The sequence below is a fragment of the Lactuca saligna genome, chromosome 7, assembly GCF_052625555.1.
Source record: "Lactuca saligna cultivar CGN05327 chromosome 7, ASM5262555v1, whole genome shotgun sequence".
In the NCBI taxonomy this organism is placed as follows: Eukaryota; Viridiplantae; Streptophyta; class Magnoliopsida; order Asterales; family Asteraceae; genus Lactuca; species Lactuca saligna.
Window position 1 is genome coordinate 12751349 of NC_136423.1, and position 22635 is coordinate 12773983.

The window sequence follows — 22635 nt, forward strand, 5'->3', positions numbered from 1 at the left end:
TAGGGAAGAGAATAAGACCTTTAAATAGGGTACCAAGTCCCGGAATCAGGGATTCCTAACCCAGACCAAACTCGCCGAGTCTACTCTCCGACTCGTCGATTCGGTCACTTAACCTTGCACACGGATCCCACTCTGACTCGTAGAGTTCTCCCTTGGACTCGACGAGTTGACTACTTTGACTTATGGTTTTCTTTCCTTTCCGGGTCTTCTGGATTCTGGGTGTTACACAACGGAATGGGTGGGGTAGGTTAATAGTTTTTTTCTTTTAATTATAAAAATATTTAAGTAAATAAAAAAACCAAGAGGGCAAAATATAGTCTTTTCAAATGACAAAATTTGCACAATATTTTCGTTATTTGGACCAACTATGCCATAAAAAATGACCATAAATTGCACTTATTGATACCATGAGGATACATTTTGTAATTTACACATTTATAAATCATTTTTCTCCTTTTACAAGAAAGTCCAATAACACCTTCACAGGTTGTTGATGTGTTAAAATTCCAATTACATTATATATATATATATATATATATATATATATATATATATATATATATATATATAGAGAGAGAGAGAGAGAGAGAGAGAGAGGTAGGTTCCGTTGAGATGAAAAATAAAATATAGATCTTGAGATTCAACCTCAACCACATACTTCACATCTGCCACACTAACTCTCCGGGGTACCGGTGCGGCAACCATGTTATAATCATAAATGATTATATAGCGTCGCTCGTTCCTTTCTCCTCCGCCACCATTGCCATCACCACAACCACCACCACCTGTAACGCCCGTAGATTCGGGCTAGTCAATTTAGAGACAATAAGCGTCAAAAATGACTTTTTGATAGAAGATTATTTAGGATGAATAATCCTAACTAAGTTGTAGTATATGTTACAAGGTTTTCGTGCATATAAAGAACGCCAAAATCCGAGTTATAACGAAGAAGTTACGACTTGTTAAAGTTTCGCGACAGAAACGGCACAACGCTGAATGACGTAAAAAGTGAATTTACGTTAGAGTGATATTTAGCCTTAGCGATCTAAACGAGAATCGAAGATCTCGTTGTTAGTAGCAAAACGACGAAAAGTTAGGCAAGAACGGACGTCGGACGAAGAAGTTATGAATTTATAACGAGATTTTCTATCCCGACCTATTAAAAATAAATAATAAAAATAAAAGTCAAAATTAGCCGACGGAATCTAAACAAAAGTTGTACAGCGTAGTCTCACCTTCGCGTGGATATAAAGAACGTCGAAAACGGAGTTCGTATGAAGGAGATGAATTTTCGAAGTTTATTAAATCATTAATAATTAAAATTAATTATTAAACTCCGGCATTATCCGAAGAGTAGTCAGCAGTTCGATCCGAAGTACGCCCCGCGTACAGCGAAGCATGACGACCTTCGCACTCGAGTTCTTCGGATGACGCATGCAGTGACGAATTCGGACGCGTACGCCTGTACGCCCCGCGTACTCCGAGGCTCCAGCCTCCTATAAAAAGGATGCGAGGGCAGCCGGTTCTTTTGTTCATTTTCTCTATTCTCTCTCCCGTTTTGCCTCGATTTGCGTGCTAGAAATACCCCAAAGCCCCGATATTATTCTCGAGCCCCAAAGCAAGTCCCGAGATCCCGAGAAGTGCGGTTCCCGAGCCGAAGCTCTGCCCGCGAGAAGTTCGATTTTTGTGGAGATCTTCCAAATCTACCGAAGAATACTACTTCTGCAAGTCGTAGTGCTGTCCAATCATCTTCTGATCAAGTGAGTGTATACTACCTTTCATAAACACGATAATAATATAAGTATGGTTTGAGTGTATCAAGTTTATTGTTGTTTATATGTGTAAGTGTGTAGTTACTTTCTTCTAACACATAAATATGACATATTTGCTATGAGATACGTGCTATGTGTTTATATGTTATTTGTCTATTTGAGATGAGCATGGAAATTGGAGTTTTATACAGGTGTTAAATGATTTAAACTGTGTAAGTATTTATATCTACAAAATTGTTGGGTAGAACATAGGTAGACAGGATAGTTGGTGACTATGGAGTTAGCGCCTATTGTATAAACCTTGGTGACGATGTGACTTCGTGCATATTTGAGTAAACCTTGGCGACTATGGAGTTAGCGCACGTTGAGTAAACTTTGGCGACTATGGAGTTAGCGCTTGTTGAGTAAACCTTGGCGACTATGGAGTTAGCGCTTGTTAAGTGAACCTTGGTGACTATGGAGTTAGCGCCAGATAACTATGGATTTAGTACTTGATAAATAAGCTTTGGCAGCAATGGAATTCGTGCCAAATTCCTTACGCATAAATGAATGAAGGATAGTTGGTTCTTAGGGTAAAACCTTAAGGAGATAATGGGGATGGGTAATTGGGTTGATTGTTTGCTGATTACATATAATAATTATATTATTGTGGGTTGAAAACCCTATATGCTCACCAGGCTCCCAAGCCTGACCCACTCAGTTTTCTTTACATTACAGGTGATGGCACAAGAGTATAAGTTGGTGGACTTGACGAGAGATTTTGGATTATAGATCAGTAGTCATAAATAACTGCTGTAAGATTTATTTTATATTGTTTATGCTTTTGGTCTGTATCGAACATGACATCCCAAGGTTTTATTATTTAATGAAAATACATTCTCTTTGAGAAATGTTTTGATAAATTTTATCATCTTTTATTTTGGGAACAAATTCCGCAACTCTTTTAATCAAAAGATTACTCTGATTTTATAAAACAAAACATAAACAAATCGGTCTTTTCTGGCCGTGAAATTGGGGATGTCACACCACCCCCCGCCACTACTACCATCTTTGACACCATCCGACCCCACTACTATCACATTCGTCACTTATACCACCACCACCACTGCCATCACAACCTCTTCTGCTACCAACTGTCATAATCATATATGATTACTCAATATGTGAACAGAGATATATGTATAATCATCTATGATTAGGCATGCTCCATTGATGTCGGTACGCTAGAGCATTAGAGCGACAAATGATAAATATGTTGCTAAGGTTGAATCTAAAGATCTATAAATTTTTTTACTCTCAAGTCAACTATCCTATATACACACACACACACACATAGAGAGAGAGAGAGAGGGGAATGATCATTTGAGAACTCAAAGTTTCCCGAGAACCCGAGAACTAAAAGTGGAGCGTTAGATCAAAAAATTTGATGGTTTAGATTAAAAGTGGCATATTTGTAAATATAAATGAGTTTAATGGCATTTTAGGTTTTTATCAATGAAACCTGTGGGTAAATTTGGTATAAAAAATATCCAATCAAAAACCAATAAAATATAAATTACAAATTAATCTAAAATCCCTAAATTAATATCACACTCTCTCACATCTTTCACATCGTCTGCACATATCTTCCTGTTCCATTGACCACCTTCCTCCACCCTCCATCTACCGCCTCCCACCACCCTCCATCGACCACCGCTTCATTTGTCGCCGATCAATGAAGATTTCTGATCCACAATCGTTAATCTCTATATCATCGACAAAGATGATTCATTCGTTAACTCCACCGCCTACAATCAATCGATTTAGTTCTTCAACAGAGAATAGATCCGACGACCGAGTTTTGATGATCGATTAGCATCTCCGACAACCGGTTCGTGTCTCTGTCTCATCTATGTTGATGTATTCACATATCCGCCTTATTACTAAATCAAATCCTACATTTGTTGATTTACTTAAAAAGACTATTTTTCCCTTGATTTTTTGATTTATTTAAATAAGCACACCCCAATCCCACCTCATCACCTTACCGTACGTATCTCACAATTTTTTTCCTATTTAAATAATAATATTTTTATGTAAGATAGGGATCAAACGTGTAACAAAAATAAATAGTAGGGACCAAGCGTGTAACAAAAACAAACAGTAGTAGGGGTGAGCAAACCCAAACCAAAAAACCGAGAAACCGACTAAAACCGACAAAACCGAAACCGAAGCAAAACCGACGGTTTGGGTTTGATATTTTTAGAAACCGAAAAATCGGGTTCGGGTTCGGTTTCTAACCGGAAACCGACCCATCCAACCCAAGAAACCGACTCATACTTAAAACCGACAAACCGCCCCAAGAAACCAACCCATCCAACCCGAGAAACCACCCATAATTGATTGTGTTTTAGTTGTAATAGACTATTTCGGGCTTTAGTTGTAACTTGTAATTGACTATTTGTGTAAGACTCATGTGTTTTGAAGTACTTAACTTAAATTTGTTATTTTTTGAAGTATCTAACTTGTTGCTTCATTTATGGAAAATGGGTTAAAACCTTAAACCCAGAACCCGTGAGTGTATGGGTTGAACCCAAGAAACCGAAAAACCACCCAAACCGACCTCAGAACCCAAGAAACCGAACCGACCAGAAACCGATCCTATTGGGTTCTAAAAACCAGAAACCGACCATTTATGGGTTGGGTTGGGTTTGAGTCCAAAACCGACCCAAACCGACCCATGCACACCCCTAAACAGTAGGGACCTTCTGAGTTAAAAAAATTAGTTAGGGACCAAATATACAAATTACTCCAAACTATAGGGACCATTTGTGTAATTTACTCAAGAAAATAAAAACCTATCATTTTTGTCAAAGGCTTTTAATCATACGCTATGCCTGCGAAACCCGACCCGAAAAAATTCATTACCCGTATAAATGCCGATGCGCTGCACTTCTTGTCAACGTTTTCATTTCCAAATCCCCCCAAAGAACATATACCCTAACGAGCGAATTTTGCATTCGATTTACAAAGTTATCGATCTATAAGGTCTAATCTATAATCATACGCTATGCCTGCGAATTCGTATTCGCTTGCATTTAATTAGTCAACTCTCTGTAGGTGATTTGCTAAACCTAGAATTTCGCAGTGTGTGATCGAGGAACGTGATTTTGCAGGGGTTTAGGAGAGTTATGTCGTTTGATTTGATGCTAAAGCCGTCGTGCGATGGCTGTAGATCGACGGTCGAGTTGTACGGTAGCAACTGCAAGCACATGACGCTTTGTGTGACTTGTGGCAAAACCATGGCTGAGAGGAAGGACAAGTGCCGTGACTGTGGCACTACCATTACTCGTCTAATTCGGGTTCTTTTTTCTGCTCTTTAAAATTGAGCTTGCATCTTTATGAACCATTTACTTCCTGTCTAATCGTTTAATGTCTATCTGCAACAACACTTACTTAAAACGCTTGATACCGAACTAAACAAATTAGTGTGAATCTGATATTGTTCCGATTAAATATTTAATACATGATAATAAGTTTATAATTGGATTGGTACATCATTGAAACATGATCCGCGGTTTTAGTATTAACATGAATGCACAGGCATATGCTTGTATGTTTTGGGATAGTGTTGCTATTTGCCCATAACTTCTAATCATCCAGCTAAAGCGATCTTCTAGATGTGGCTTTAGAGTCAATGGTTTATGACTTTATGTGTGTTTTCCAGCATGGATGGGGTGTCTCTGAACATTTGGTGCAAGTTAAGTCAGTTTGATCCTTGTTTAATACTGCTCCTAATGTGGTTTTGCACGACCCTGTTGGTTACATTAGAGGGGTGGTGGGAAATCGTAGTCATTTGTGTCGTTGTGTGTGCTTTTATCCAATTTAATTTAGTTTTCACTCTCGATTTAGAATTGTTTAATGTGTATATATTATTGTACTCGGCTTATTACAATGTTACAGTAGAAGTTTTACTAGTGACACTCAGAATTGTACTCACTGTTTACATCTAGAAGTTAGGTCAGCTTTGGCTCGACTTTTGGATGGTTCAAAATGTGTCTCTACTAAGGTTATTTTGTTACTGCTTTGCTTTGATTTAGACCCTCTATGATCCGGTGGTACCATATTTGATGAAAACAATGAATTTTATTGGCTCAATTGACACCAAATTGTTATGTTAGAAAAGTATTTGTTAAAGTATCTCTCCTAGATACTTGCCATTTGAGCCTTGATCATATATCTAAATGCGCTATACCCTTTTATACTTAATAGTGAAACTAATTTGTTTGTGATTCGTGATAATTTCTGTTTGATCCATATTTTTCATCTGCATGACTTCATCAATGCTTGTTCTCTCTTTTATATTATGTTCTTATCTTCATATCTTGATTAAATAGGAATACAATGTTCGTGCGAGCTCAGCCAGCGAAAAGAATTACTTCATAGGAAGATTTGTGACTGGTTTACCGAGTTTCTCTAAAAAGAAAAATGACAACAAGTGGTCTCTCCAGAAAGAAGGATTACAAGGACGCCAAATCACAGATACCCTATGGGTATATATTTACTTCCTAAGCATAAACATATATTGCTTCTATTTTCTTGTATTCTGCCTGGCTTTATTGTCAAAAATGCTGCTTGGGTTGTGTAGGAGAAATTTAAAAATAAACCATGGCTTTTGGAAGATGAAACTGGACAATTTCATTATCAGGGAGTTCTTGAGGGTGCACAAACAGCAACATACTACCTTCTAATGTTACAGGGGAAAGAGTTTGTTGCAATCCCTGCTGGATCATGGTATGCACAAACTCTTCCTTTTTTTACTTAATGAACTTGATGCATACATGACTTGATCCAGATAAATATATAAGGGTATTTCTTTTTGAGTTAATGCATACAATAGCTCTTACCGGGTTAAGTACAGGGCTGGTGTCACTTTATGCATTAAGACCTTCATTTTTTCCTCCCTACCTTTCTACCAAACCCTTTCCCCCTCTTTTTTGCTCTTTATATTGATGGTATGTTTGTTCTTTTTTTATTCTTTTAGATATGTGAGTTTGAGAAAAAATATTGAGAGAAATGAATAGTTATTTACAATTTAAGTTGTAACAGCTATCAAATAAAGTAAATAATCATTTGCTATTCTGCATTGCCTCTAAACAGAAGGGTAAACAAAAACAACAATACCCAAATCCCATATGAAACATGAGCCCTTAATGGAGGATAAAAGTAAGAATGCAAATACTATACGAAAAGCACAAATAGATAAAAAAAAAAAAAAAAAAAAAAGATACTAGGAACTATAGTATTCCACTACCCTGATTTTAAGCCTAAACAGAAGGGTAAAAGGGTCATTTATTCACATTTAGAGATTCCATTCGATTAAAAATGAAACAGATATTGTGTATACAGACATCATTTATCCATTTTTATACATACAGCACTTGATGAAAAAAAACATGCCCTTAGTGATATGCAAGAAACACTTGCTATTATTGCATTTGGTGTTTAGGTACAACTTCAACAAAGTTGCACAATACAAGCAACTTACACTTGAGGAAGCAGAAGAAAAGATAAAAAACAGAAGGAAAACTGCAGATGGGTATGAAAGATGGATGATGAAAGCTGCAAACAACGGGGCGGCTGCTTTTGGTGAAGTCGAAAGGCCTGATGACAAGGAAGGTGGTGGTGGTGGTGGAGGTGGTGGCAGAGGGCGTAAAAAGAACAATGCAGATGATGATGAAGGAAATGTGTCAGATAGAGGAGAAGAAGATGAGGATGAAGAGTTTGCAAGGAAAAATAGACTTGGACTTAATAAAAGAGGAGGTGATGATGATGAGGAAGGCCCTAGAGGTGGTGATCTTGATTTTGATGATGATGATATTGAGAAAGGTGATTTTTTTTCTTCCTCTCTTGTTATATTTGGATAATGTATGGAATGGAATGACACATTCCATTACAACTTGACTTTGAATTTTCCATGAGAAATGAAAGTAGGTTGTTAACTTGTTTGTTGTTATATGTGTGGTTTCAGGTGATGACTGGGAGCATGAGGAGATTTTCACAGATGATGATGAAGCAGTTGGTAATGATCCTGAAGAACGTGAAGACTTATTAGCCCCTGAAATCCCTGCCCCTCCAGAAATCAAACAGGTTTGCTTTTAATTTATTTTTCAGCAACAGTTAAAATGAAAATATTGTTTTTTTTTTTTTAAACGTTAAATAATATATATAATATATCCAGGATGAAGATGATGAGGAAGAGAATGAAGAACAGGAAGGAGGACTGAGCCAATCTGGGAAGGAGTTAAAGAAGCTGCTTGGGAAAAACAATGGTGTCAATGATTCGGAACCAGAACAAGATGATGATGATGACGACGATGATGATGTCAGCATCTTCCTTCCTTCATTTATTAATTAATAAAATATGAAGTAAATTACATTTTTGGTCCCTGAGTGTAGCTTGTTTTTGCAATTTGTTCCCCAAAATAGTCGTATTACTTAGAACTGGGACAAAAAGAAGTTGCAAGAATCTAAAATGAGGATCATTTTGAAAGAGAAAACATTTTGGGACGAAAATAGCAAAAAGCTACATTCAAGGACCGAATTGTAATCGACTCTAAAATATATATGGAAAACATTTAATTTTAATTTTTTAAATGAGTAGATTGAAGATGAAAGTTCCCCTGTTCTTGCACCAAAGTCTAACAACGCACCTTCAAAGCGTATGAATTTACCAAAAGAAGAACCGGTTGATAACAGCCCTTCAAAGACGGTTTCCACAGGGTCTGCTCGTGGGACCCCCAATTCGTCCAAGTCATCTAAGGGAAAGAGGAAAAGCAATGACGAGGCTAAGCCTGCAAATGGTTCAAAGAAAGTGAAAACAGAAACTGTAAGTTTTATTTTTTTCAAAGCTCATTTACATTTTTAATCCCCTGGGTATATAGATGATTTTTGCAAATTTATTTTTTGGTTCTTGTAGCCGTTTTTTGCCTTTTTGGTCATTCTTCCAAGTAAAATGACTATTTTTTTGTCCCTGAGCATAGCTGATTTTTGTAATTTTGGTTCAAAATATGTAAGTCATTTGAGTAGATTACATTTTTGGTCCCTGATTATAGCTGATCCCAAAAAGTTTTCTCTTGCAATTTATGTCCTTATTTGTGGTTTTTAGTCCCTGTTCCAAGTAAAATACTATATTTTTTGGAGTGCATTTGCAAAATTCTGCCATACTCCGGGCCAAAAATAGTCATTTTACATGGAGATTGGAATAGGGACAAAAAACGTTGCAAAAACCTCAAGTAAGGACCAAAATTGCAAGATAGAACTTTTTGTGACCAAAACTGAAAAATTAGGTATATGATCAGGGACCAAAAATGTAATTTATTTACTTGAAACAGAGACCAAAAACGTTACAAAAATCTCAAACAAGGACCAAATTTACAAGAGAGAACATTTTGAGACCATTGATTTACTTATTTGGAACAGGGACCAAAATTGCAAGAGATACCCAAAAGTGTAATTTAGTGTTTTGTTAATGTTTTAAAGAGAAGTTAATCTTATTGAATGTTTTCAGGAGGTGAAAGGTGTGAAGGAAGAGCCTGCAAAAAGCAGTGCACCCACAAAAGGTGCATCGGCTTCAAAAGCATCAGCAGCAGCAGCGGGGGCCCCACAAACAGCATCTACTAATACTAATACTGGGCCGGTCACAGAAGATGAAATTAGAGCAGTTTTATTGCACAAGGCACCTGTTACCACACAGGATCTTGTTGCTAAATTTAAATCCAGGCTACGCTCCAAAGAGGTATTGTATTGTTTTCTACTTGAAAAAATACATATATAGATATATATATATTTTTGGTAAAATGAATGAAACGATGAACGTGTGTACACTTGTTGTTTTTGGTTTGGTTGTAGGACAAGAGCGCGTTTGCTGAAATATTGAGGAGGATTTCCAAGATACAGAAGACGAATGGTCCGAGCTATGTGGTGTTGAGGGACAAATGAAAATATGAAATATCAATTCAACTTTCCCTTTATGGATATGACTTTAATTTTGTGTGCTGACAACTGACAACTTTGGTTTTGTGTCTATGTGTACAATAAATCTATTGTAAATTGTCAACGACTCTCTCTCTCTACTCTACTCTAGGGGAATACACAGACATATGATATAACCTAAAGAGTTGTAGGTGTCTGATTATGCATGCATGCCATTTCCTCTACTTTTAAAGCTTTTCCTTGTTTGGTTTCAAATAGCAATTATGTCCACTTGTAGTTGTGTAGATCCGTGGTTGTCGGATTAAGGGTGCATAATTTTTTTTTTTCTTTTGGCTTTGCTTGGATGGAATTTTAGACTCCAAACGTCTTTCTATTACATCTTATATTATTGTAAACAATATATTATGATTGTTAGCAAGACACCTCTCTAGTTCACTTGTGTATGTACCGTGATAATCCTAATCGTAAGAATCACATAAGTTTTCTTCTTACAGTTTTCTCACAACTTAAATTTGTTGTTGTGGTTGTATGTGTGTGTGTGTGTGAATTATAAACCTTACGCATGAAACATGGCGCCCTTCAGATACAAAGAAATGTTGCATGGTGATCATAGAAAATTGGATAACTATTTGAACATTGTAAACAAGTTTTGGATGTGTAGTTGAAAGTTGGAAAGGAGAGGCTATGACAGTAGAGAGCGGTTGTAACACCTGGAGCAAAGTATAGATTGTTTGGAGGGGGGTGGGGTGGAAGCAATCTTAGCATCCATGGTTCATCTTTTAGATAGGAAATCTATGTATTTGGCATGGAAGAGAGATCCTCGATGCATCACAAAGAGCATAAGTAATGACAATTACCTATTATCATTCATGTTAGATCAAGAACTAAGAGATCATTTGAGATTAACAATACATGAAATGATCATGTTATCCACTTATAGAAGAAGGAAAAAAATGTCTTAGTATTACAAGTAAATAATCTAGAATAATGGCAATTGAGTTAGAAATACATTGACATGATTCTGGTGGTGAACTTCTCGAACTAGTAGATGGATGCTTTGTTTGAAACAATATAGAGATTTTTAGAGTTGTAGGCATGATCTAGAGATCGAGATGATTGACCTAATTTGGATGAGGCCGTGTTTGACTTAGGTAGTGGATGATGTAATAGTTTGGATCTTCTAAATTGTCTTTCTTAGTTTATTCCATCGATCGTCGATGAAATTTGGGTTTACGATCTTGATGTTGCAACTTTGATTAGGAGATCTATTATGCCTTAGTTGGAATAATTTGTTATCCATTAAATTTAAAGTTTTGGATGACATGAATCTTGAGGGGTTGATAATAGTTTGTTATCTATTAAATTTAAAGTTTTGGGTGACATATAAATCTTGAGGGGTTGATAACGAAGAAAAACCAAAGGAGAGAGGAGTAATTATCTCAATCTTTTAATAGCAATTTGTAATGGGGGTATCGAAGATGTGGTTTCTATTTGGCGTTAGACTTATGATGATAGAATAGTTATCTTCCTACGTATTCTTTGGCTAAGGTATGGTTATGTTGTTCATATTCTTTCGTGTTCAATATGGGGAAACAATAATTAATGTAATTCTTATTGTCTTATGGTTGATTTGGGCCTTTCAGAAATGTGGATTTCTAGTAGTCATTACAAAAATTTGTTTGTTCTTTTTGTTTGACTGCTCGTTAGTTTCGTTTTAATAAGGGGCAGGAAGAAGCGAGCCTAGAGTAGCAGCGCATCCGATTTTTATGTATTCTTTGCTAGCTTCTGCTAGTTTCTTAATAAAATCTTGTTAAAAAAATGGATGATGCATTACACAAAGTGGGGTGAGATGAGGGTAGGGATGTACAGATAATAATGTGATGGCGAAAAAAATAGACAATTGTGAGGTTCCTCTTGAATGAAACCAGGTTTTGTGTAATTGGTAGCTATAGTTGAGACGTAGTTGATAGTGAAACAATGATTTAAATGTGACTTTTTTCTTTGCACATGTGTTATGCAATGGTGATAATCCCCCAATGTAAGGTGAGGGAATTATGAGAACAAAAATGAAGACAGATCATTTTGGGGGTTAGGGAACAATGAAATATCATGTTAAATTTTCAGGAAATCGATCATTTAGATTACATAATCATGAATGATCGTAGTGCAATCATTAATAGATAGCCTAGATCTTTTATATCATGCTATGTTTTAGAAATCAATAAGAGGATTGGAGCCAAAATGCTCTTAGATATTGATTGATTTAATAAAAATGACGGACGTTATATAAGTACACGATAAATGAATTTATTTAGCACCAACTATCTATGATGACAACATAAATTACGAAGATATATGAAAATAAACACTACATGTTCTATAATTATAGTATATTGTAAATTCTTTATTGTTATTGTTATTGTTATTATTATTGTATTCTTGGAAGAAAATGAGAAATGACAATGGATAATGAAAATAGTTGATATCAGTTTCCTCTAAAAGTGTCTGCGGGTGAATAAAAATAGAAAATATCATTATCTTGAAATGCAACTGTCTTCTTTCTCTTATCACTCGGATTTCTCTTCAATATCGGGATTAACCTCAACTCTTCATTGTCTTTGTTTTCATCTTCATCTCTCTCATCAACCTTCTCTAGTTTACTAGACACATTCTCCAACGAAAAACTAATCATTGGCGTAAAAAACTCTGTGCTTCTAACTTCTGGTGAACTCATGACTTGTAATGACGACGATCTTGTATTCACAACTTGTACCATGGTAGAGTTCATTGCAAGATGATCAAGATTGTTATTTGGTGAGTTCGCAAGCCATTCTTTTAATGTGACACTCCCTCCATCCTCTACTTTCTCTTCTTCTTTGTCATCTCTTTTACGTGTCTTCACGGTTACTTTTTCGGGTGATTTAACTATTGCTATGGTAGAACATGTTGGTTCCTTATGCTTAAAAGGTGGTTGTGATGGTTTCATGCAACAAAGACTTGCACCCATTAATAGGAATATGTAAACTTTTCTTTCTTGGTGATATGGAAGTGAAGTAGCATAAAATCATAAAATCATGAGGGGTTTGGATTTGGATGTGTGTGCTTTGGTAGGGGTTTATAAGAGGTTCCCTTGACGGAGAAAAACTTAAATTTTTTGTTTGTTTACTTATATAAGATTGTAAAGGGTCAATCTTTCTTGCAACTTTTTCTCCTTCAACATTTATTAAAAGAATAATTTTTTATTTAAAAGGCTTTTTCAATCAATGTCCTATTTTTATAATTAGGCCAATTACATCATTCTATTTAAATAACATAAATAAGATCTGTTTATTTTTCTTTTCTCATTAAGTCTTTGAATATGTTTTTACAAACTTATATTAAATTTTGAATAACATACATACATAAATTAATATTTATGACCATCCCATGACAATCGCAACAAATACTAAAATAATAAATAATAAATAATATATAAATAATATCAATGTTTTGATCATAAGTAGAGGCAAAGATTCACAAAGAATTCTCTTCCCTATCGTTACCTCGTTTTCTGTTTTTTATATATTCCTTTGTTTTTTTTGCCTTGACGGGATTTCTTTTGTACAAAATATGAACACAAAAAGACAATAAATAAAATCATATGAACAAATTATTAAGATTTATTTTATAACACTTCTCTTATCGCTTTCCTTAATAAAACCAAAGATAAAGTGGTGATGTTTACAAAGTCCAAAAGTTTAACGGGATCAATTTAGAATCCATGTCACTTGGTTTCATCCAAAGGAATCTGTATTCATCAAACATCAATCTTGGATTTTGCTTTATTGTATGATAGTTGAATCTTCTAGTATATTTATAACTTGTTTAAACTTCTTGGATTGCTTGGAGCCTCAAGTGCCACAATTAGCACGAGCCACAACGAACACAGGACACCCAGGATTGTGTTTATGGTCGTGGTTCGTGGCTAGACAGACCACAATCATCTTCATTGCATGTACTCATATTGATATTATACCTATAATGACATCAAGTCATAAAGTGATCTATGACAAAAAACGAATAACCCACGATAGATTCATATAAATTTTTTGAAAATCATATCATTTTTTTTGAAATGGCTAGTTGAAAAAGAAATAAAAATGAAATTGGATGTCAAAGTATGTTAAAATTAGGTTCTATTTATAAAGAAAAACAAATTATAAATGTTGATACAAATTTTATATAATTTTAAATTGGATAATTACATAGTTTCTGAGATAATAAATATTATTCAAAAAAGAAAACAATCTTCAAATGGATTAACGTGAAGATAATTGAGAAGATATTTAATAAAGTATTCCACAACTAGAAGTTCCTGCCTCAAGGCTCAAACCCATCGGTGGGGTTTTGAGTTTATCAGAATTTTATCCTATTAAAACCGACCTACTATGGAATCATTAACGAATGTCAATAAACGTATTCAACTTTTTTTTTTTCTATGGGAGAACCAAATATATATATAGATTCATGATCATCTTGTTAGATAGAAAAAGTTTGATTCTAATGTAAGTGTGGTAAAAGGAACATGTTGCACACATTTTTATTAAGGTAGTAGTTTTTTTTTTTTTTTTTTTTTTGGCAAAAAAAAATCATTTTAATCCTTTATGTATGTTTGTGGAAAGATATTTGGAAAAAAAAAGTTGTTTGTTTTTTAGAATACAAAAGATATAAAAAAAAATCTTTTTGACATCTTTTTCAGAAGACAAACAGAAGAAAATTTTTTTTGATTTTGAAAGACGTTTTCTAAATTGTAACCATAATGTAATATTTCTTTTCTTCCATCACCTCTGCTTTTGCCTTCTCTAACAATGCCTTTGTCACCTTCATTGTCACCCCCATGATCTGTCACCCCCATGATCACCATCACCGCAGACACTATTACCACTATCATTAGTCTTTTTTTATGAAGATTTTAAAAAATAAATAGTTTTATTATAAAGACTAAAGACATGAAACACAACTTTTAGTCCACATTTTATTTCATAGGCGTTAAAAAAGACGGAAGACACTTTATCTCTTCAAAAAAATATTTTAACAGATTCCAATACAATTAGTTGTGCAGAAAAATAAAGTAACACGACCCATTTCAAGGTTAAGCTTGATTGAGAATATTGAGATGATACATCTTGATTTAATCTTAACAATTAGGGGTGAGCATAAGCGGATACCCGGCCAAATTTGCTGGAACCGGAACCGGAACTGGCGTTCCTAGGATTTTGGAACCGGAACCGGTTAAGGCGGTTCCAAAACTTTAAGAACCGGAACCGGAACCGCTTATGGCAGTTTCGGTTCTGGAACCGGCAGTTCTGAAACGGTTCCGATTCTGAAAGCGGGTACCCTATTCCACTGCTCACCCCTATTAACAATGGTAATGTGTTGATATTGGTTTATAAGAATTGTAACTCGGAATGTTTATGTTCAACAAATGATGGCGTTATGAGTTACTGCTCGTTGGTCTGTGGAAAGTTTTTGGGCTAAGGTTGAAGTGGGTTGAGCTTATGGAGTGGGCTGGCTGAGGACTAAAACTGTAAAGATGGAAGCAGAGGGTCTAGATGTGAATAGTTGCTAAAGTTGTGGGGCAATGGTGGAAGTATTTAATGCGATCTGATATAATCGGAAGAATTCTTTTCGTTACCTTTTTCTTAAAAGTGGGAAGATTTTAGATTTGCAAAGAAATAAAGAAAAGATTTTACAATTCTTTTTTAATGCGATTAATGGTTGTTTTATTATTACCTTATTTTAAATAATATTTATTATTTTTTTAAGTTTAGATGCTGTACAATTAGCAAGACAAACTAGTTTGCTGATTTATACGATGGAATAAAAGAGTTGAAACATATTTGTTATCTCAACAAATCTAATTGTCACACAATCAACTATAAAAATTGGTTTGATAATGTATATAAGACATTGCAAATAATTGGAAAAAAATATTGCAAAATAATTTTTTTAAAGAAAGTTAAGAAAAAAAAATCTTATAAATCATTATAGTTTTTTTTTTTTAAGTTGTAGAAACATAGATTTTTATTTTTTAAAATAATTGAAACAAATTCTTAACAAAATTTTAAATTCTGACCAAATTTGTAATGAAATTTAACATCTTTGAAAAAAATGTAAAATTTAAAAATATGACGACCTATTTAACCTAAAATACAAGCTAACAATACCAAAAACATAAATTGATTATCTTTTGAAACATAAAATCAATTCCTTATCAAACTTTAAAACTTTTTGAAAAAAATAGTTAAAAAAAAATTAAAACCCTAAATTTAAATCAGCTTTATCTTTATTATTCTCAAACTCAACAACCCAAAAATATATGGGTATATTTGGTTCATGAACTTTGTAAGAATACTTACTTTTTTTTTTTTTGCATAATCTTAATAACTAATATTTAAAATCGTTATATTAATTGTTGAATATTTATTACTCGTTTAAAAAGGATTAAATACGTGATACAATTAACCATAATTATATTAAAATTTATTGAAATACATATTTAATTGGATATGGACAAAGCATATAAGTTACCAAATACACACCAATAAACGTGGCAATTTTTAGTTTCTGGAATCAACCAAGTACCAAAACCAACACGTTTTTCTTTTTCAAATGAGAAATTTATTTAATAAAGTAAGAGGATGTTTGTGTGAGTTTTTTTTTTTTTTTTTTTTTTTTTTTTTGCTTAAGCTTATAAGCTTACGAGTTAAGAATTTATGAATTTATAAGATAAAAAAATATTTTGATTAGCTTATAACTTTTTAGCTAATAAATTAAAAAAAATAAATAATGTTTAGATTTTGTAAAATGATTAAAAGAGAGAATAATGTAGTGTTGGAAAAAAATAACTATTTAGGATTGAGGGTAAAATGGTAAATATAGACAAATAAGCTAATAATTTGAAAAAAAAAATTGTTTTCATTTGGCCTATGAAAATTAATAGGCTAACCCAAACACTAATTTTTTATAAGCCTAAAAGATAAGTTAGATAAGCTAAAATGCTTGAAATATAAGTTAAAACAAAGACTCCCTAATTGTCATTTTGTTTTGTTCATATATGAGTAACTTTCTTTTTTGGTTCCAATCTAGTTAACGAACTTGTTGAAAGTTTTCACATACGACAATTATGATTTGTTACAGTCGATCATAATGGTTATATATGAACATTTCCAACAAGTTCATTACTTGGATGTGTACAAAACAAAAAAAGTTACCCAAATATGAACAAAATGAAAAAGATAATTACCGATAAGTTAATTTACTTTTTTATTAAGACGGTCGATCATATTGTATTCAATATTAATAGATTCAGTTAAATTCTCTCCAAACAATTTTCATGACCATTTATGAGCATTTAAATTAGTCACGATATGTTGGGAGCCGTTTTTGATAGCATACTTATCAAATAGTTCTATATATGAGACAAAAGCAATGTTATCGATATAGATAAATTTACTTTTATTTTTTGTATTTTAAATTTATGTGATGCACGTAGCAAAATTCATTAAGGATGATGTTTTCTTCATGTTATTAGTTTTCATTTCTAATACTTTTAGTCTATAATAAATTTTAATTTGTATATTTAACATTTAAAAAATAAAATTCTATAAAATTACGATGTGTTTTTTTCCCTGTCAAATTTGGAGTTTTTTTTTTTTTTTTTTCAAAGTAACGTATTTTGATAAGACATTTATCAAAATTGTGTGGTTTTAAATATATTTACCATTTCAGTTAAATTCTATACCAAATCAAAATTAGAAAGTCAAATAAAAAAGAAGAGAATTTGAATTATCATGGTAATTACATTTTTGTTTTGTTTACATTTTGGTATATTTTTTTATACACATTTAGGTAAAGAACTTATTGGAAGTATTCACATATAATCGTTACGATAAGTTGTAGCTGGTCATAATGATCATATATGAACACTTCAAATAAGTTTGTTATTTAAATATGTAAAAAATGAAGTTATCTAAATATGAACAAAGCAAAAATGTAATTACCCTAATAAATCTATTTCTGTTTTCAAAATATAACAAATTAAATGTGCTTTGGATAAAGAAGGTGGACCTAATATGTAAAGTAGGAAAAATAAAAGGACCAATTTGTAATGAAAGAGATCAAAGTACATAAGTGTCAAATGAAATACAAAACTGCAAAATTGATCTTTATGGTATTCAAAAAACTTTGGATGGGGTTCAAAAACTTTCTCACTTGCATAGAAGGTCCAAAATAAATGTTTTTTTTTCCGTGTTTTTGATCATTGGTAAACTTGAAATGACATTTTTTCCCTTTTAATTTCTTTTCTGCTTTTTTGTTTAATTTTTAATAATTTGTTAATTAAAAAAAAAATAAAAACAAAACAAAAACAAAAAGGGCCCACCCCACCCTACTCTCTCTCTCTCTCTCTCTCTCTCTCTATATATATATATATATATATATATATATATATATATATATATATATATATATATATATATATATATATATATATATATATATATATATATATATATATATATATATATATAGTCAAGATCAAATAATAAGGAAATTTTAGGTAGGAAGGTAAGAAGTTTTTTTTCTACATATTTTTTTTCACGAACAAACAAAATGAATCATTAGATGATTTATTTGTAAAATGATTCACAAGAAAAAGTTCTCAAAAAAAATCTCGATGATTCATTTATACAATGATTTTGTTGATATTTACTAAAATTATCATAAAAATGAATTTTTTCTTAATTTACTTAAAAATGAATCATAAAAATGTTTTTTTAGGAATTTTTTCTTGTGAATCATCTTACAAATGAATAATCTAGTGATTCATTTATTTTGTTCATCAAAAAAATATGTAGAAAAAAAACTTCTTACCTTCCTACAAAAAAAAAAATCTTACCGGATCTATATATATATATATATATATATATATATATATATATATATATATATATATATATATATATATATATATATATATATCCACCCCCTTCTAAACAACAGAATTAGGACAATCATCTTATCCCCATTGTTCCCTAAATTGTCTTTTTTTCTCTATTTATCTCTTTAACCTAACTTAATATGTCTTCATCTTCAAAAATCTTTTGTGTTCATCATTAAACACACAAACACATACATGTAATATTTCCCTTTGTGCCCGCGATCTTCTTTTCACCAGACTTGTGATCTTCTTCCTTTTACATATGAACAAAAAACCCACCAAACTTAATATGTCACGGGCTCAGAAACAATGAAAACATTAAGCTTTTTTGTTCAAAATTTGATATCACACCATCAAATTCATTATCATGCATCTGCATATAAAAAAGTATGCTTATCCCTGTAGCAATTCAGAAATTCGACCGCTAATTTTAATACCCTTTGTTTGATCTGAAGTTCTAGTTTGTGTTTATTGGGTTGAATCGAAGTGGACATGATGTTGGAATAAATTTCATTATTTTAATTTGGTGATTCAATTCAGATGGATGAAATGCATTAGGTCTTGATCCTATTGAATATGTTGAGAGGAATACGACCACCAGATCACAGACAACACCACCACCTGCAATCAATTGCTAGAGGAAAGATGGAAGAGGTGTTACCAATTTAGAACCATATGATAGTTGCAGATGTGAGTTATACCCATTTTCGTTCGTTTGCATGCTGCCAGATCACATAAAACATCAACACCTACAATCGCTTGTAAGAGGAAATATAGAAAAGGGAATACCAACTGTGAACAATAATCACTGCCTTTAGGGTTAGGTTTTGGAGAAAGAAGATTAATGACGGTAGATGTGGTTCAACAAGGGATTGGTGGTGGAAACAAGAGAGTTACAAGGGGTGTTTTTTTTCGAGTTGCAGGTGTTTTTTTTTTTTTTTTTTTTTTGAGTTGAGGCATGTGTATGAATATATGAAGTGTTTGTTTGACTGACAGGGGAAGGGGGAAGAAGACACAGTTTAGAAATGGATTTTTATGTGTGTGTGTGTGGGGGGGTGAGAGAGAATGAGAGAGGAGAGGATAACATTAGGGTGGGGGCAGTGACGAAGTATGTATAGGGCCAGGAGGGGCAGTGCCCCCCCTCCCCCTGATTTTTGGGCTAGAAATAAGAAATATAGTTCAAAAAATTTAATTACAAGGCCCTTTATCTTCAAACTTGGGCTTTGGCCCCTACCGAATCAGACTCCAAGCAAGCATAGTCCGCCCAAATCAGACTCCAGAAATCACGTTCGGTTCTTTGGTTCTTCCCCAATTTGGTTGAATCGTTGTTGTCGCTGTTGTCGCTGAATCACTGCTTGTTATCGCTGTTGTTGGTCTCACACTCTTACTCTCGCTATCGCACCAAAAATCAGGTATGAAATTGAAATACTGAATCTTGTTCTTTCTTTTCCAGTTCACTTTCTCTTTGTTCTGAATTTTGATTGAATGTTGTGCTGCACGCCTGCACTGTTGCTGTTGTTGCCTGTTTGCGAGTTACTCCTCTTTTCTCTTAATCTCTAGGTCCAAACTCCAAATTAGGTCAATTTGGTTTATCTGATTTGGTGTAGGAATTAGGATAGTAGGATTCTAGAATTTCTCCTGTCAATTTGTCAACTTCTCCTATTTGCATTGTTGTTGTTGTTGCCTCCTGTTTGCACTGTTGTTGCTGTTGCCTTCTAGTATATTTATTCTAGACAATGGACACCAAACTGGAAGTATGGAATAGAAAAAACTGATTAACTGAAAACAAAGATGGATGAAAACCTTAGACTATTTTTATAAAATTGATTTGGTTGTTAATTTTTCAATTTGATTTGGCTATCAATTTGTCAATTTGATTTGGTTTTACTTTTCAATTTTCACACACTGATAATTGTTAAATGAGTTATTGGTTATTGTTCTAATTTTGATTTTGATTGAATCATTTATTCTTTCATTTTGATTTTTATAGATATAATAATGGGAAAGATGAAAACCTTAGACTATTTTTACAAAAGAAAGACAGATGATAAAGAAACTAATCATGAAAGTGAAGAGAGTAAACGTCACAAAGCTTCAACAAGTGAGCTACAACCGCAAGAAACGGAAAATCAACAAGAGAATGAGCCACAACCGCAAGAAATGGATAAACAACAAGAGAATGAGCCACAACCACAAGAAAAGGAAAATCCTAATGAAGTTGATTTGAAGAATCTAGAAAGAGATCCCGCTAAACGAAAGCAAATGTGGGATTATCCGGTTAATTTAAGAGAGCAAGTGAGACGAGCTTATCTTAATTTAGGACCTTTCCAAATACATCTTAAGGAGTATCAAGCTAAAGGTTCAACAAAACATCCTCGTAGATTCAAATATTCTTGGTTCAACATTTTCCCTAATTGGCTAGAATATTCTCCAACAACACACGCTTCTTATTGTTTTATTTGTTATATATATAATGATAAACCAAGTGTGTGTCATGGTTACGATGCATTTACTGTTAAAGGATTTGACAATTGGAAAAAAGTTAATGACGGGAAAAATTGTGCGTTCTTGAAACATATTGGTTGCTCACAACATAGAAATGATGTTGCATTTGTTGAAAATTTGATAAACCAAGCAGCATACATTGAAAATATCATAGTGAAGCAAAATGAAGCGCAAATATTGAAGAACCGTTTACGCTTAAAAGTGTCAATTAACACAGTTCGTTGGTTAACCTTCCAAGCTTGTGCTTTACGAGGACATGATGAAACTCTTGATTCCAAAAATCGTGGTAATTTTCTCCAACTTATAAAACTTCTAGCATCGTATAATGATGAAGTTGCAAACGTTATATTAGAGAAAGCTCCTTATAATTCAAAGAATACTTCTGTGGACATTCAAAAAGAAATTCTTAGTATTACTGCAAATAAAGTTCGAAAGCGTATTCGTAGTGAAGTGGGGGATTCATACTTTTGTGTCATGGTTGATGAGTCACAGGATGAGTCTAAAAAAGAGCAAATGGCGATAGTTTTGAGATTTGTTGATGTGGAAGGAATCATACGGGAAAGGTTCTTGGATTTGGTTCATGTTAAGGATACCTTATCATTAACCTTGAAAACAAATATGTGGAGACAACTTTTACACTATCAATTTGATGTTAGTAAAATCCGTGGCCAAGGTTATGATGGTGCTAGTAATATGAGAGAGGAATGGAACAGATTACAAGCACTTGTTCTTGAGGATTGTCCTTATGCATATTATGTTCACTGCTTTGCTCACAGATTGCAACTAGCCTTGGTGGCTGCTTCAAGGGAAATTATTCCGGTTCACCAGTTTTTCACAAACTTAATTTTTACAATTAACGTAGTTTGTGCTTCCAGTAAGCGTCATGATGAGTTACGAAAAGCAAAGGCAAATGAGATTGATCAGTTATTGGAACTAGGTGAAATCGAATCATGTAAAGGATTGAATCAAGTTGGGACATTAAGAAGAGCTGGTGATACATGTTGGGGTTCTCATTTTCGTTCCGTTTGTAGTTTGCTTAACATGTTTGCTTGTACTCGTGTTGTTCTCCAAGGAATAATTGATGACGTATCTGCTACTTATTCTCAACGCGGAGATGCCGATGCAGCTTATTGTTATCTGAAATCATTTAAGTTAGTGTTATTCTTCACCTGATAAAGGAAGTAATGGGAAAAAATGAAATACTTTCTCAAGCTCTACAAAAGAAATCCCAAGATATTCTTAATGCCATGGAGTTAGTTTCGGCAACAAAGGAGGGTCTAAATGATTTTAGAAACAAAGTATGGGAATCTTTACTTGCACAAGGAAATTTTTTTTGTGAAAAACATCAAATAAATATGCCAGATATGAATTCCCCGTATACTTCTACTCGATACCGGCCTCAAA

The 22635-nt window shown here is 33.3% G+C and overlaps 2 protein-coding genes across 3 annotated transcripts; both read left to right on the forward strand.

Moving 5' to 3' along the window:
* The first annotated feature begins 4669 nt into the window (after positions 1 to 4669).
* On the forward strand, positions 4670 to 10001 carry RAP74 (transcription initiation factor IIF subunit alpha RAP74). 2 transcript variants are annotated; one of them, XM_078963467.1, is made up of 10 exons: positions 4670 to 4799; positions 4928 to 5113; positions 6149 to 6304; positions 6400 to 6545; positions 7261 to 7640; positions 7783 to 7901; positions 7993 to 8136; positions 8416 to 8640; positions 9322 to 9549; positions 9663 to 10001. In XM_078963467.1, exons 2-10 carry the CDS (start codon positions 4943 to 4945, stop codon positions 9750 to 9752), a joined length of 1659 nt encoding a protein of 552 aa, XP_078819593.1. In that variant the 5' UTR covers positions 4670 to 4799; positions 4928 to 4942; the 3' UTR covers positions 9753 to 10001. The 2 variants fall into 2 exon arrangements, with proteins under 2 accessions (XP_078819593.1, XP_078819594.1); XM_078963468.1 differs by having other exon boundaries at positions 4746 to 4799; positions 4900 to 5113.
* A 10723-nt stretch (positions 10002 to 20724) lies between these two features.
* Positions 20725 to 22404, forward strand: LOC145006668 (uncharacterized). Its single transcript, XM_078965742.1, has one exon. It carries the CDS (start codon positions 20725 to 20727, stop codon positions 22402 to 22404), a length of 1680 nt encoding a protein of 559 aa, XP_078821868.1.
* Positions 22405 to 22635: the final 231 nt, after the last annotated feature.